This window comes from Mytilus californianus, unplaced genomic scaffold (assembly GCF_021869535.1).
Source record: "Mytilus californianus isolate M0D057914Y unplaced genomic scaffold, xbMytCali1.0.p SCAF_3, whole genome shotgun sequence".
In the NCBI taxonomy this organism is placed as follows: Eukaryota; Metazoa; Mollusca; class Bivalvia; order Mytilida; family Mytilidae; genus Mytilus; species Mytilus californianus.
Genome location: NW_026262679.1, coordinates 64,061,597 through 64,077,543, shown reverse-complemented (window position 1 = coordinate 64,077,543; position 15,947 = coordinate 64,061,597). Strand labels below are relative to the sequence as shown.

At 34.1% G+C, this 15,947-nt stretch overlaps 1 protein-coding gene and 1 long non-coding RNA gene across 2 annotated transcripts in view; both read left to right on the top strand.

Annotated features, from left to right (window-relative positions):
- Positions 1-15,947, top strand: part of LOC127733213 (uncharacterized) — a 288,514-nt gene that overhangs the window by 182,243 nt on the left and 90,324 nt on the right. The gene's annotated exons all lie outside the window — the stretch shown is intronic.
- LOC127733130 (acetylcholine receptor subunit beta-like 1) overlaps positions 2,638-15,947 on the top strand; it is a 42,848-nt gene continuing 29,538 nt past the window's right edge. The window contains exons 1-3 of the mRNA XM_052242446.1: positions 2,638-2,790; positions 4,294-4,439; positions 15,421-15,465. Of these exons, the coding sequence (XP_052098406.1) occupies positions 2,670-2,790; positions 4,294-4,439; positions 15,421-15,465 (312 nt within the window). The 5' untranslated portion in view covers positions 2,638-2,669. The remainder of the gene's footprint in view (positions 2,791-4,293; positions 4,440-15,420; positions 15,466-15,947) is intronic.

Sequence of the window (15,947 nt, the reverse complement as noted above, 5' to 3'; positions counted from 1 at the left end):
TTATATATGTATTCATTTCAAGAAGTTTTGTTTTTTGTCATCTCTCTCGTTATAGAAGGTGAGGTCCGACTACCTTTTTCCTGAGATAGGCTTGTGCATTGTCGTCGGATACAGGTTTCCACTTAACAAAATATGGTTTTTCCTGGACGGCCTCGACTATCCGTGAGGGAAATATTTTGGAAAGATTTAAGGATTTAAGAGAGAATGTTCATTTATAATGTATAGAATTGAATTACAACATGTTTGTTATTTGTTGTTTAATAGAAACAATATTGTATTTGTTATTATAAAATTACATCCGGCGTCCATCAAATACGGCGGGCTGTCGGCAAATTGATATTTGCGTTTGTGTTGTTTTCTTTATAGGCATATGTAGTATAGATAATACCTGAAAAATTATTAAACCAGGGTTTTCGATATCACAAACTAGTCAAAACATTTACTAAATGTTATCATCGGTACAAGGACATCATTCGTAAATATAAATCAACATGCAGACATCTTATACGTTCGGGTATTTCACATCCAATATTTTATGGTAATATTCTTTACAAAGCACAAAAATGTCGGCATTCACCTCAAAAGCTATCCAAACCTTTAAACAGACTTATTCGGAAAGGATATAGTTACGATACTGTTGTCAAGTCATCAGGGATTGCATATTTTGGTATTAATATTGATTCACTCATAGGGTCTTTGCATCGGAAATAAACACATTTATTCTAAAACCAGTTATTGGCATGATACGGGTTATGTTCTCCTCATATATTTTATGATGGTTTGATACTAAAACCCTTACGGGAGGGATTGTACTTGATTTTCATATGATGAAGATCGACATAATCTTTCAATCAGTTTAATTGAGGTCTGGAGCTGGCATGTCAGTAACTACTACTAGTCCTTTATTCATTTATGTATCATTTTCATTTTGCTTAGTTTCTTTTGTTACCTATTCTGACATCGGACTCGGACTTCTTTTGAACTGAGTTTTACTGTGCGTATTGCTTTGTGTTTCTTTATTCTACATTTGCTAGAGGTATAGGGGGAGGGTTGAGATCTCACAAAACATGTTTAACCCCGCCGCATTTTTGCGCCTGTCCCAAGTCAGGAGCCTCTGGCCTTTGTTAATCTTGTATGTTTTTTTTAATTTTAGTTCATTTATATGTTTTGGAGTTTAGTGTGACGTCCATTTTCACTGAACTAGTACTCAATTTTATTTAGGGGCCAGCTGAGGACCACCCCCGGGTGCGGGATCATAGTTTCTCGCTGCGTTAAAGACCCATTGGTGGCCTTCGGCTGTTGTCTGCTCTTTGGTCGGGTTGTTGTCTCTTTGACATATTCCCCATTTCCATTCTCAATTTTATTTTTATGTATATTAATATATATCTGTCATCCCTTCCCCCTCAGTCAGAATTTAATGGTCAGATAATAGCATTTTAGGATAAATAAAAACCGCGTATAACCTGGATTTTCCAGTAATGATGTAGCCTGTTATAGCCGACTATACGGTATAGGTTTTTCTCATTGTCGAAGGCCGTACGGTTGCCTATAATTGCTTACATCCAAGTTTATTTGAACATTGGCAATCATACCACATCTCCTAGTTTTTATATAGTTTCCGGGGATCCATTCTCGACCGAAGCTTCAGAAAACAAAATAAAACCGAATTCCTGTTTATATTCCATATAAAAACAAAAATTTTGTTTATCTATTTGTTTTCTTTTATATGTATGTGCTGTACATAATTGATTTACATGACTACGGGTAAATACTCCACATGGAGGTGCTACTTCGAGATCATTCATGAAATTTCGCGAAATATTGTTTTATTATAACTTGTGAATTTATACATTTTTTTCAAGCCGTCTAATTGCATCAAGTTGTATAAGAAAATCTAAGAATAGAAATAAAAGCACCTCTGAATTGTTTTTGTTTTAATATTTCATTTTTTTTAGAACCAATTAAGTGATCCCGAAAGAATTTTCGGCAACATCGTCTATCAAATCGTAAACCAAGGACGTACGTTTGTTATACGTCCTTGCGTAAACTGGTAAACGTGCCGTGTGACATAATATATTTGTATAATAGTCCTAGCGTAAACCAAGGAAAAATTCTGACGGACTAATTCATTTTTACGAATCAAATTATAAGATGTCTCAAAGAAGTTGACAAAAATTCATAGAGGACACTATTCTCATATTTTCTATAAAACTTTGTCCGGCGAACAATATTTCATGGGGGGGGACATTATTTTATGTTACACAAATCCTCATATATGGTCCGGAAAATATGTATATTCATCTAACGTTATGGATATCAATGGGCAAACTCTCGGCAAATTACGCATCCCTAAGGCTATAGTGTTAGATCTGCCGAGGTGTGCCGAATGTATGATGCAATTTCCGAAGCAAGGTTGTCGGCTATCCGAACTTTCCCGAAGTCCTGCGGTTATCGAAGTTGTGGTTTATGCTGATGAGCTCAGAAACATATATACAATCTCTGATGACCATTAATTGCTTAAAGTATTAAAGAATACTATTGAATTGAAAAAAAGTTTTTTTTTCTTGATGATTACACTGCCTTCTGCGGACCACTTTCATTTGATTGTTACATTATTGCTCCCTTACCAAACAATCGCAAAGGCGCATGTGCAAAACTCCATTTATGTTATGACTATATATTGTAAAATAATATGCAGTATGATTTTACAGTTTCATCGTTCGCTCCTTACGATTTTGTTATGTCTAATACTGGTGACAGCAATATGTCAAGGAAATCGTATAAAGAGAGGTAATATCCAAATTCACACCTTTACTTTTTGCAGCAATTTGACGAAAAAAATATCAATTTTGTGTCTATAAAAATTATGTGCACTCATGTACTAAGTCATGAAGTAGGTACTCTCAGTAGATACTACGCAATGCAGAAACTGTTTGTGGTTTTCTTTGCAATGCAGGGGCGTAGCTAGGTATCCAATGAAATGTAAGCACTAATTGTGGCAGAGCCCTGGTAGGGAGTTAGTTCTTGGTGGCGAAGCCCCCTATTGGCCCTAACGGCAACGGAAAAAGGTTTTTGGCATTTTAGATGAAAAATTTTGCGTATTTGAAACATAAAATTAACTGGTAATTTTATCATGATAATGTACATGAGAAAAAGTTCTAAGAATTATAAACAACTCCACTCTGGAATTCAAACATCTACTAAATACCTAGGCTGTACCATTGCAAATGATCTAGATTGGGGAGAACACATAAAAAACATCACAGGAAAAGCCAGCTGAAGCCTTGGTTTCTTACAATGAAACCTCCACATCAGCTCAAAATCCATCAAAGAGCATGCCTATAAAAAATTAGTAAGACCGCAAATGGAATACACCATGACAGTATAGGATCCGTACCAGCAAAACCACATAGAAAAAATTGAAAAAGTACAAAGACGAGCTGCAGGATATGTAACCAGCAGACATAGAAATAGATAAGTGTCAGCAATATGATTACGGAATTAGGATGGAAAAGCCTACAAACATGAAGAAAAGAAGCTCGACTCATCATCTGCTACAAAATAACGAATGACTTTGTAGCCATAGACAAGAGTAACTACCTACAAAAACCAACAAGAAGCTCTAGCTAGACAGGACATAATACTTACCTTTTACAGCCAGCCACCAAAGATTGGAGGAAATGGTCCTTCTTCGTAAACACCGTCAAGGATTGGAACAAACTGCCTCCAGATATCGCTACATCAAAGTTTCTTGAGATATATTCAAGTCTCAAGTGACCAAAACTTCTAACTAAATCGATGAACAATTTGTTTTAATCACTTGTAAAATCAGTGTCATAATCATCTGATCTAAATCAATAATTTAGGTTAATTTAAGTTAGAATCATCAGTAATATGCTTGAAATAATAAAAAAAAATTGCAACTCTAACCTCAATTTTCTGCAATAAAATTTATTCGTTTATTCCCTATATATATATACTATTGTTATTTAACAGTTTAAGGTATTTGTATTTGAATGCAGAAAATGTGTTTTTCTCAATAAAGAATGAACACCAATTTAAATAAAAATTAGTTATTTAGATTTTGTTGTTTTGAAAAAAAAATCCTTCTGTAAGTTATAATTAAGTCAAACTTCAATAAAAAAAATATACTACATTGTACACCCTCCTCTGAAGATTTCTCTTTTCATCCATCTCAAAATATTTAAATTGAAAAATTTGCTGGTTCACAGCACAGCTGATGCTTTGATTCATTTCTTACTTTTATGTATAGTTATTAAATATTTATTTTAGGACTAGGCAGTGACGATGAAGTGAGACTTGTTAATGACTTGTTTGGAGAAAAAAGTGGATATAATCCCTTGATCAGACCAGTTGAAAACGTGAATGATACCCTAACAGTTGCATTCAATGTTGCATTGAGCCAGTTGATCAATATTGTAAGTAATTCATTGCTCTGCAAAAGTTAAAAAAAATTGAAACACACATTTTACACTTTTAGAGTTATAACAATTAAGGGTTTTGATAACCATTCCACAAAATGTCTTTTAACACCTCAAATTGTATTCTGATTACAGACAAGCTGTACAACTGTAAGTTTTTAAGGTCTTACATACATAGGACCCTAGACTGACTAGAGAGGCAGCTACACCTGTTTCTCTGCAATAATTTAAAGGGAAACTTCGCAAAAAATGAAAAATTTATATTATGTTCATTGTGAATAAAAAAGCACAAATTCTTTAATATTAACATTTTATTCCCCAAGATAAGAGATCAGCATCGATTTTAAATTGAGATTATCAATTCTCTACATGTCGCCATCTTGACTGCTTCCCGATTAAAAAACCACGTCATATCTATAAACCACAAAGTACCAAAACAAGCAGGGACTAATGTAGTCGTAATTCAGTGTCAAAATCACTTGTCAGGCGTACGGTTGTTTTAACCCGACAAGGTAATGACAAAAGCAATCACAGTTTCCCAGATCCTAAAAAAAGAATTATACCAAACATGTTTGTATACGTGACCTATCAGCAAACTTTTTAAACTAACTTGATATGGTACAATGTTTAAAAAAAGGTTTAAGAGTCGGAAAAGTCGCCCGATTGGACATCTATTTTTTCTTAAATAACTTATAAAGTTTGGTCTGTCATTTTTTTAAACTGATATTTTTTCATAGTTTATGAAACAAGTAAATATAAAGGAGAATTACTTTTATGGATTCTCTCAAAGTTTAAAGTCATAATTAAATGATTAACGAGCGGGGTTCCGTGTAAAATTGTTTTTCAAAAATCTAATTTGGTCATAAGTCTTTTATGCAATACATTTATTCAAGTCTGTCCTTTTCTAATTTGATCATCAGCATGGCTAAAGGAATTATTGCCAGAGGTATTGTGAGGTGACACGTCCAGGTATTCAAGGGATTTCCTGTCGGGCTAAAAAACTCTTTATTACACAATTACATAATGCAGGTTCATTCATCGCTTTACTGCTGAGTGTATCAGTGTACACGGCCGGAAACTTGGATTTTTCCATTTAAAAACTATCAGATGTAATAAAATTATTTGTACTTTTTTGTCTTGAGCCCGACATTGATATAATACTAGTCATTGCTAAACTCATAGGTGTATACAATTTTACTACCACTTGTTTATGAATGACATTACTGGTGTAAAGAATCATATTTATCTAAATAATTTTAGCTAAAGATTTGAGGAAATAAAATCTATTTAGATACTTCCTATGGTAAAATTTGGAAAAAAAGTCATTACGGGGTGTGGGGGGGTGGGGTATATACTTGTCAATAATTATGGAAAATTTTAAATAGCCTGTACAAAAATGTATGCACTTGTCAATCATTGGTTTATACAGATAGAAAGTTTCGGAACTATAGATAGTGACAATTTAAAATATATGTTGAAAATAAGAGAGATAATAATCATATAAATTGCATAAATATAGCATATTTCTGTAATAATAGGAACTGGTATACGAAAAATTTCCTCTAATGTTTTAGGGGGGGGGGGGGGGAATGCACACATTTGGTATATAAATAAAAAAAATACACACATCTGGTAGGAAATAAAGTCTCACCAACTATAGCATTTCATATATAATTTGTTCTTGGTTGAAATGATGGAAGGAGTCATTCAAAAAAATGTGCATGTTCGCTATGGTTAGTAGTGGTTATTCGACTTCCTAGAAAATGTGGATAGCCGCAGTTGCATTGTACACACCATAAATATATTTCCAGTTTATTTCTGTCATTTTTATACGACCGCAAAAAAATTTTTGTGGTCGTATATTGGTATGGCGTCGGCGTCCGAAGACACATTGGTTTTCGCACTCTAACTTTAGTTTAAGTGAATGGATCTCTATGAAATTTTACCACAAGGTTCAATACCACAAAAGGAAGGTTTGGATTGATTTTGGGGGTTATAGTACCAACAGTAAAGGAATTAGGGGCCAAAAATAAGCATTTTTGTAACTTCCAGACATAACTTGTGTGTTAGTGTATGGATCTCTCTGACATTGTACCACAAGGTTCCATATTACAAAAGGAATGCTGGGATTGATTTTGGGGGTAATTGCCTCAAAATTTTAGGAATTAGGGGCCAAAAAAGGGGCATAAAACAAGCATTTTTCTAGTTTCATGACAATAACTTGTATGTAAGTGTATGGATCTTTCTGAAATTCTACTACAAGGTTCCATATCACAGAGGGAAAGCTGGAATTGAGTTTGGGGGTAATTGCCGAAACGTTTAGGAATTGGGGGCCAAAAAGGGGCCAAAAATAAGCATTTTTCTAGATTCCAGACAATAACTTGTGTTCAAGTGTATGGATCTCTCTGAAATTGTACTGCAAGGTACCATACCACAAAGGGAAGGCTGGGATTGATGATGGGGGTAATTGCCTCAATATTTTAGGAATTAGGGCCAAAAAGGGGCAAAAAACAAGCATTTTTCTAGTTTCAGGACAATAACTTGTGTTTAAGTGTATGGATCTTTCTGAAATTGTACAAGGTTCCATATCACAAAGGGAAAGCTGGGATTGAGTTTGGGTGTGATGAATCATAAGGGGGTTCAAAAAATTTGGGGGGGGGATTTTTTTTTTTTCCTTTTTTTTCTTTTTTTCCTTTTTTTTTTTCTTTTAAAATTTTCCATTTTAAGTTGGTTATTTCTGATTTATATTTAAAAGCAAATAATAATGATATGGTAGGAGATACACACCAAACAGGATGTGTAAATTATTATATTATAAGTATTGTGCAATAGCAAGAAATTTTCAATTGCACAGTATTGCACAATAGCAAGAAATCTTCAATTGCACAGTATTGCGCAATAGCAAGAAATCTTCAATTGCACAGTATTGCGCAATAGCAAGAAATATCCAATAGCACAATATTGCGCAATAGCAAGAAATTGTCAATTGTACAGTATTGCGCAATAGCCACAAATATTTAATTGCACTATTGTGCAAAAGAAGATACTTCGTATAAATTGCTTATTTCTTGACCAATTTCAATGGGGTTTTATTCTTGAATTCTTGGGGTTCTTTAATATGCTGAATCTAACCGTGTATTTAGTTTTTGGATTTTGGGCCCCGTTTTTAAATTGGTCCACATTGAGGTCCAAAGGGCCCAAAATTAAACTTTGTTTGATTTCATCAAAAATTGAATTATTGGGGTTCTTTGATATGCCGATCTAACCGTGTATTTAGATTCTTAATTTTTGGTTCCGTTTTCAAATTGGTCTACATTAAGGTCCAAAGGGTCCAAAATTAAACTTAGTTTGATTTTAACAAAAATTGAATTCTTAGGGTTCTTTGATATGCTGAATCTAAACATGTATTTAGATTTTTGATTATGGGCCCAGTTTTCAAGTTGGTCCAAATCGGGGTCCAAAATTAAACTTTGTTTGATTTCAACAAAAATTGAATATATGGGTTCTTTGATATGCTGAATCTAACCATGTATTCAGATTTTTGATTTTTGGGCCCCGTTATCAACTTTGTCCAATATGCTGTATCTAACCATGTATTTAGATATTGGATATTGGACCATAATAGGTGAATATCCAATTTAAAATTTTTAAGTTCTTAGACCACATTCATTCTGTGTCAGAAACCTATGCTGTGTCAAATATTTAATCACAATCCAAATGCAAAGCTGTATCAAGCTTGAATGTTGTGTCCATACTTGCCCCAACTGTTCAGGGTTCGACCTCTGCGGTCGTATCAAGCTGCGCCTTGCGGAGCATTTTATTATATATTGGTATCAAGTCGTCAGCGTCGTTTGAAGACATTTGGTTTCTGGACAATAACTTTAGTAAATGTAAATAGAAATCTATGAAATTTAAACACAAGGTTTATAACCACAAAAGAAAGGTTGGGATTGATTTTGGGGGTTATAGTCCTAAAAGTTTAGGAATTAGGGGCCAAAAAGGGGCCCAAATAAGCATTTTTCTAGTTTCCAGACAATAACTTGTGGAACGGTGTATAGATCTCTCTAAAATTATACCACAAGTTTCCATACCACAAAGGGATGGTTAGGATTGGCTTTGGGGGGTTATGGCTCAAACCCAGAGTTCTCTATAAGTGGTGGTCCTAGGGATTTGACCACCACATTTTGGGGAAGGACCAACACAATTTTGGTAATTTGCAATAGAAATGATAGTGAGGACCTGCATATTTTCTTCAAGGACCACCAGGCAAAAAAAAGATTTCAAGAACTTTGCAAACCGTTTAGGAATTAGGGGCAAAAAAGGGGGAAAAACAAGGGTTTCCTGGTTAATGGACAATTAAAAAATAATACAATGTTATGTTTGGATTACCTCCCTTACACTGCTTTTAAATTATGTATAAAGAAATGTTGTATTGTCTTGAGGTGATTAGCTGTCAATTTATTTTTAGAAGTTACTATTTAAAAATGCTGATTAAGGAATATTAATTTTAGCCATGACTATGTATGTCATTTTCTATTTTAAGACTTTTATGATGTATTTAAATGGGTAATTAGGGTTGCAAACTCCATTGGAAATTTGAATTGAGATCATGACCATATCTTGAGGAAAAGAATTTTTTTTTTTTTGGAAAAAGGGGGAGGGGGGTAATTTTTTGTTTTTTTTGGGGGGGTCCATTCACAACAGCATAGTGTAATGCACAAAAGCAAAAAATTGAATATAAATTCAAATCATATAACCAATTCTAAGTTCTTTGACTACAGTTATCAGGGACAAAACTTAAAGGGAGCCCAGTCGCCCATGGCTCCTAGATTTTGAGCTGGGCCCCTAAACTTTCAGGTAAATTTCAGTTGAACATATAGAAACTAATTATCAAATATCTGGTCTGGGCTCCCAGCTTGAAATTCCCAAGTTTAGTCCCTGATAAGTTATACAGTTATTCTGTGTCAGAAACCTATTATGTGTCAAATATTTAATTACAATCCAAATTCAGACCTGTATCAAGCGCAAATATTGTTCCATTTTTCCCTAACTGTTCAGGGTTTGACCTCTGCGGTTGTATCCAGCTGTGCTCGGCAAAGCAATTTATCTAACTTTAGTTTGTCTCAATCAAATGTTATGAAACGTATACACAATGCTTATTACCACATATTACAGATCAAGTTCGAAATTGGGTGGCATCAATTTTACTGTTCTTGAGTTATGCCCCTTTATAAACATAAAAACTGCTTAATTTTTTGTTTCCGTTCTCTAACTTTAGTTTGCCTCAACCAAATGTTATGAAACTTATACACAATGCTTAATACCACAAAAAACAGACCAAGTTTGAATTTTGCGGGTGTCAATTTTACCATTCTAGAGTTATGCCTGTTTACAATTGGAAAATTGGTGAATTTTTATACGCCCATTTACGGGATGTATTATGGTATACCATTGTCCGTCTGTCCGTCCGTCCATCGTCAACATGTCTGACAATAACACAAAACGCTTTAAATAATTGGCATGAAACTTTGGTGAATTGTTTATATATATTGACGTGAGCTCTTTTTCGTTTTTAATAAATTTTAGATTTTAAGTTTCAGAGTTGTGGGTTTTTTAGGCAGTTAAGCTGCCTTATGCGAGCACCCTAGATTTGTGTTCTACCCAATGAATGTTTAAATACGTGCCATGGTTATTATCTAGCTGGCTATTATGTTATTTATAACTAATTGGACATTTTTTTAATACTTTTATTTCTGGAATACAAAAAATATGACCAGAAAAACCTTAAATGATCGTCAAACTACCCAAAACTTTTAAAGTTGCACATAGGAAGTAGTGCTCAATAGAAATCCGTACGTAGTTTATTATCCCCTGTGCTTTTGGCTACGATGTCAAAGAACAATTGTATGAAATATTTCATCGCCGAAAATCAGTAATTACAAGTCGTTTATATTTCCCAAATGGCAAAATGCGCAGGAATATTGTTCATGTACAACAAATCTCTATGATAGAGGAAATAAAGTTATATAAGTGGGTGGTAATTTCTAACTTATCTTGCCAAATAAGGTTGTTATTTTATGAATGAAACGAGGTCATGAAAACAGATGCGGAAATCGACGTTGATGGGATGTTTTAAGTAATGTGGACAACTCGTCCCCGAGACAAGTCACACCGAATCCACTCAAACCGTCTAACATGTCTAAGAAGACAACTTTGACCGTTTGTCAGATTTACTTAGGGTTTCAAAAAAATATGAGACTAACATGTCTAGCGGAGCCATTAATCTTTTGTTTGTGCATTGGGGTCTATTTAGGGGTATTTGGAGGGGCCTCAAGAAGGGAGGGGTTTACTATAGAACCCTATGGGATTTTTATATTTTTAAATTTTCAAATGACTCAGTAGGTGATAGACACATGCAGTCTTCAGTAATGAGAACAGGACAATACAAAAAATCAATCAAAATATAGGGTGAGTCCCTGGGGGTCATCCCAACCCCCTTCAATTTGAAGATGTACTTTTATCTTGTAAACCGTCGCATTCCCCACCCCTAAACAATATATATACTTGAATGGGACAATAAAAGAAATCAAATGAAAATAATTTGGGGGAGTCCCCAGTACCATCCCACCCCTTCCTGTTTGAGAACTTGGAAATGGTTGAGATCCCCACCCCTAAACCATATATATTCATGTATGGGACAATAAAACAAATCAAAAATGAAATATAGAGTGAGTCCCTGGGGTCACCCCACCCCCTCCTGTTTGAGAACTTGTAAACGGTCGAGATCCCCACCCCTGAACCATATATATTCATGTATGGGACAATATAACAAATCAAATGAAATATATGGGGAGTCTCTGGGGTCACCCCAACCCCTCCTGTTTGAGAACTTGTAAACAGTTTTATTATTATTATTGTCAAAATAATTTGGGGGAGTCCCCATATATCGTCCCACCCCCTCCTGTTTGAGAACTTGGAAATGGTTGAGATCCCACCCCTAAACCATATATATTCATGTATTAGACAAAAAAATAAATCAAAAATGAAATATAGAGTGAGTCCCTGGGGTCACCCCACCCCCTCCAGTTTGAGAACTTGTAAACGGTCGAGATCCCCACCCCTAAACCATATATATTCATGTATGGGACAATATAACAAACCAAATGAAATATAGGGAGAGTCCCTGTGGTTACCCCAAGCCCTCCTGTTTGAGAACTTGGAAATGGTTGAGATCCCCACCCCTAAACCATATATATACATTCATGTATGGGACAATAAAATAAATCAAATGAAATATAGGGGGAGTCCCTGGGGACACCCCCGCCCCTCCTGTTTGAGAACTTGTAAACAGTCAAGATCCCCACCCCTAAACCATATATATTCATGTATGGGACAATATAACAAATCAAATGAAATATATGGGGAGTTCCTCGGGTCACCCCACCCCCTCCTGTTTGAGATCTTGGAAATGGTCGAGATCCCCACCCTTAAACCATATGTATTCATGTATGGGACAATATAACAAATCAAATGAAATATAGGGGGAGTCCCTGGGGTCACCCCACCCCCTCCTGTTTGAGAACTTGGAAATGGTCGAGATCCCCACCCCTAAACCATATGTATTCATGTATGGGACAATATAACAAATCAAATGAAATATAGGGGGAGTCCCTGGGGTCACCCCACCCCCTCCTGTTTGAGAACTTGTAAACGGTCGAGATACCCACATCTAAACCATATTTATTCCTGTTCATCATTTCTAAAAGATTTGAATGACATACAGGGTCAATCTCCTAGGTGTCACATATGCATATCACTTTACTAGACCAAACCAATATGAACTGGAATTTGCCCAATGTCAGGAGACCATGGGAATGACGAATTATGGGGGCTTTGTTTGTGACTTCGTAACGGCATCCTGTTACAATTATTTCTTGTTTATTATAAAAAAAATTTGATACAAAAAATGAGTCAAGATTATTGAATTTACTTTAATTGTTTATTAAATTATTTCTGGGCCTATCATAATTTTCATTTTTGGCTCATTTTAAAGAAAACATTTAAATCTTTCAAGCAGTGTAAAGCCCAAGAATGTTTGACCAACTGTTTTATAATCACCTGTCATTTTATTCCAAACTAGGTATGGAGTCACATCATGCACTTGGGGATGAAGATGGGGGTCATTTACATTGATATATGAGTTGCTTTTGAAAACCTTGATGAAATATTAATTAATTTGCCTTAATAATCAATTCATTTATTGAACATAAATGTACAATATACGAATGTTTAATGTTTGTTCTTTCAAATCTTAAAAAAAAATTGAAGCAACATTGCCACAGTTTTCATAATTACGTTTGCCTTGGTTTTTGGTTAACTGCCTACAGCGCTTTCAGTGCTTTGATTTTTCATTAATAAAGGGGGATTTTCCAGTTTTCAGACAATAACTGAAAAACACTTTCACCAATTTACAAGAAACTTTGGTGAATTGTTTATATCTATTGACGTGAGCTTTCTTTCGTTTTTTATAAATTTTAGATTTAAAAGTTTCCGAGTTATGGGGTTTTATTCATTGAAAAAGGGGGATTTTCCGTATTTCAGACAATAACTCAAAAACACTTTCACCAATTTACAAGAAACTTTGGTGAATTTGTTTTTATCTATTAACATGAGCTCCCTTTCGAATTTTATAAATTTTAGATTTTACGTTTCCAAGTTATCGGGTTTTATTCATTAAAAAAAGAGGGATTTTCCAGTTTTTGGACAATAACTCAAAAATGCTTTTAGCAGTTTTCATGAAAGTTGGTGAATTGTTTATATCTATTGACTTGAGCTCAATTTCGATTTTTATAAATTTTAGATTTTACATTTCGGAGTTATGTGATTTTATTCATAAAAAGGGGGGATTTTCCAAAATTTTCAAGTTTTCGTACAATGCTTTGAGCAATTATCATGAAACTTTTGTGACTGGTTTATATATATCAAGATAACCTCCCTTTAGTTTTTCATGAATTCTAATATGACATTGAGAAGTTATCGAACTTTATTTTTTGAAAAAGTGACGGGCGTATCATGTGCTCATGGCGCAGCTGTTTATTAATCAAATGTTATGAGACTTATACACAATACTTATTTCCACAAAACTCAGATCAAGGACAAATTTGGGTAGCGTCACTTTTACTGTTCTTCAGTTATGTCCCTTTATAACTTTGTATGATATGCAAGTGGGGGCATCATCTGTGTCCCATGGACACATTCCCCATTTATTCAAATTGGTCTACATTAAGGTCCAAAGGGTCCTAAATTAAACTTAGTTTATCAGAAATATAAGAAATTGATTTTAAGGAGTTCTTTGATATGCTGAATCTAACCATTTATTTAGATTTTGGATTTTGGGCCCAGTTTTCAAGTTTGACTAAATCGGGTCCAAAAATCAACTTTATTTGATGTCAATAAAAAATGAATATATGCTGAATCTAACCGTGTATAACAAAATTGAGAATGAAAATGAGGAATGTGTCAAAGAGACCAAAGAGCAGAAAACAGCCGAAGGCCACCAATGGGCCTCAACACAGAGAGAAAATCCCGCACCCGGAGGTGGGACTCAGCTGGCCCCCAAGGGTTTTTTGATTTTATGCCCCATTATCAAATTGGTCCACATTGAGGTCCAAAGGGTCCAAAATTAAAGTTTGTTTGATTTCATCAAAATTGAATTCTTTGGATTCTTTGATATGCTAAATATTTAGATTTTGGATATTAGACCATGATAGGTAAATGTTGGGTTTTGAATGTTTAAGTTCTTAGACCACGTTCATTTTGTGTCAGAAACCTATGCTATGTCAAATATTTAATCACAATACAAATTCAGAGCTCTATCAAGCTTTAATGTTGTGTCCATTCTTGACCCCACCTGTTCAGGGTTTGACCTCTGTGGAGGTATCAAGCTGTGACCTGCGGAGCATTTAATTCTCATGGTTGAAGGCTTCTATGTCATTTGGTCTCTGGTGGAGAGTTGTCTCATTGACAATTATACCACATCTTTTTATTTTATAAAATCAATAAAAAAGAGATTTTTGTCATGAATTCTACTCTAGTCCACAGTTTTGGAAAGTGTCCAATGTTGAAGATGCACATAGACGGGGCCTTTTATAGCTGACTGTGCAGTATGGGCTTTGCTCATTGTTGAAGGCCGTATGGTGACCTATAGTTGTTAATTTCTGTGTCATTTGGTCTCTTGTGGAGAGTTGTCTCATTGGCAATCATACCACATCTTCTTTTTTATATATACTAGGTGAGCAAGACAGACTATTTAGAGCATCTAGTTATAAAAATTATTTATTATATGGAAAATTGCATTGTAAGCGGTCATGATCACACATGTACAATTCTTGCCAGAATTTTTATCCAAATATCAAAAGTTTTATGTCACCAATGTTACAGACTCAGTTCAAATGCAGATCAACTGTTTTTTAAAGATTTATACCCCTTGGAAATATTAATTATATTGAAATTGAATTGTAAGATAGAAAGCATATATATCAGCAATTTTTAGAACAAGTATAAAAATTAGCACTAATGAATTATTTTTCTAGTAGTTATGTTCCTTAGAAATGTTAATTCTATGGTTAGTTGCATTATAAGCACATTCAACTGTACAATTATTGCCAGATATTTATGAAATTTATATCTAAGCATGCAAAGGTTTAAATCAGCAATGTCTCAAACAAGTTCGAAAATCAGTGCAGATCAACTATTTTTAAAATAGTTATGAACTTTGTAAATATAAGTTTATATGAAAAATTGCATTGTAAAATTAGCGCACTCAAGCCTACATTTTTCTAAGATATTGATTAAAAGTTTAAAAGAATTGAAAAAATTTAGATGTTGCCCTTCAGTCAGATAAAATTTATGCAAAATTGTGGATTTTACCAATTCAAATTTGAATTCAGTATTTTATATACATTTGTATGTATTACAGGATGAAAAGAATCAGATAATGAAGACAAATGTCTGGCTGCAGATGGTAAGTTTATAGACATTTCAGATGACTTCAATTTTCTATATAATATTAAGTTTGGCATTTTCAGAATTCACACATTTTCTCTAAAAGTGATATGCTTAAAAGTGGGTCAGCATCAGCATGCTACAAAATAAACCGAAGAGCTGTTTAAAATTGACTGACTATGCCTTGATAAATTAAAAGAAATAAAAAAATAAAGCCTACATTTATAAAGATGTTCAAATATGCATCATAGATATTCAAGTACAAATTAATTAAAATATTACCCAATATTGCAGTATAAAATTTATTTCTTCAGAAAGTTGACTGCTCGTACTTTACTCTGGAACTAACTATGAAAGACTTTTTTCTGAAATCTGCAAGATACATTTGTATAAAAAAATCCAAGACTTTTGACAGTATTAACAAAGATATATGTTATAATTGTATGTTTGCAGGTATGGAGAATACCAGAACAATGTTTGTTGTTCCTTAATTAATTATGC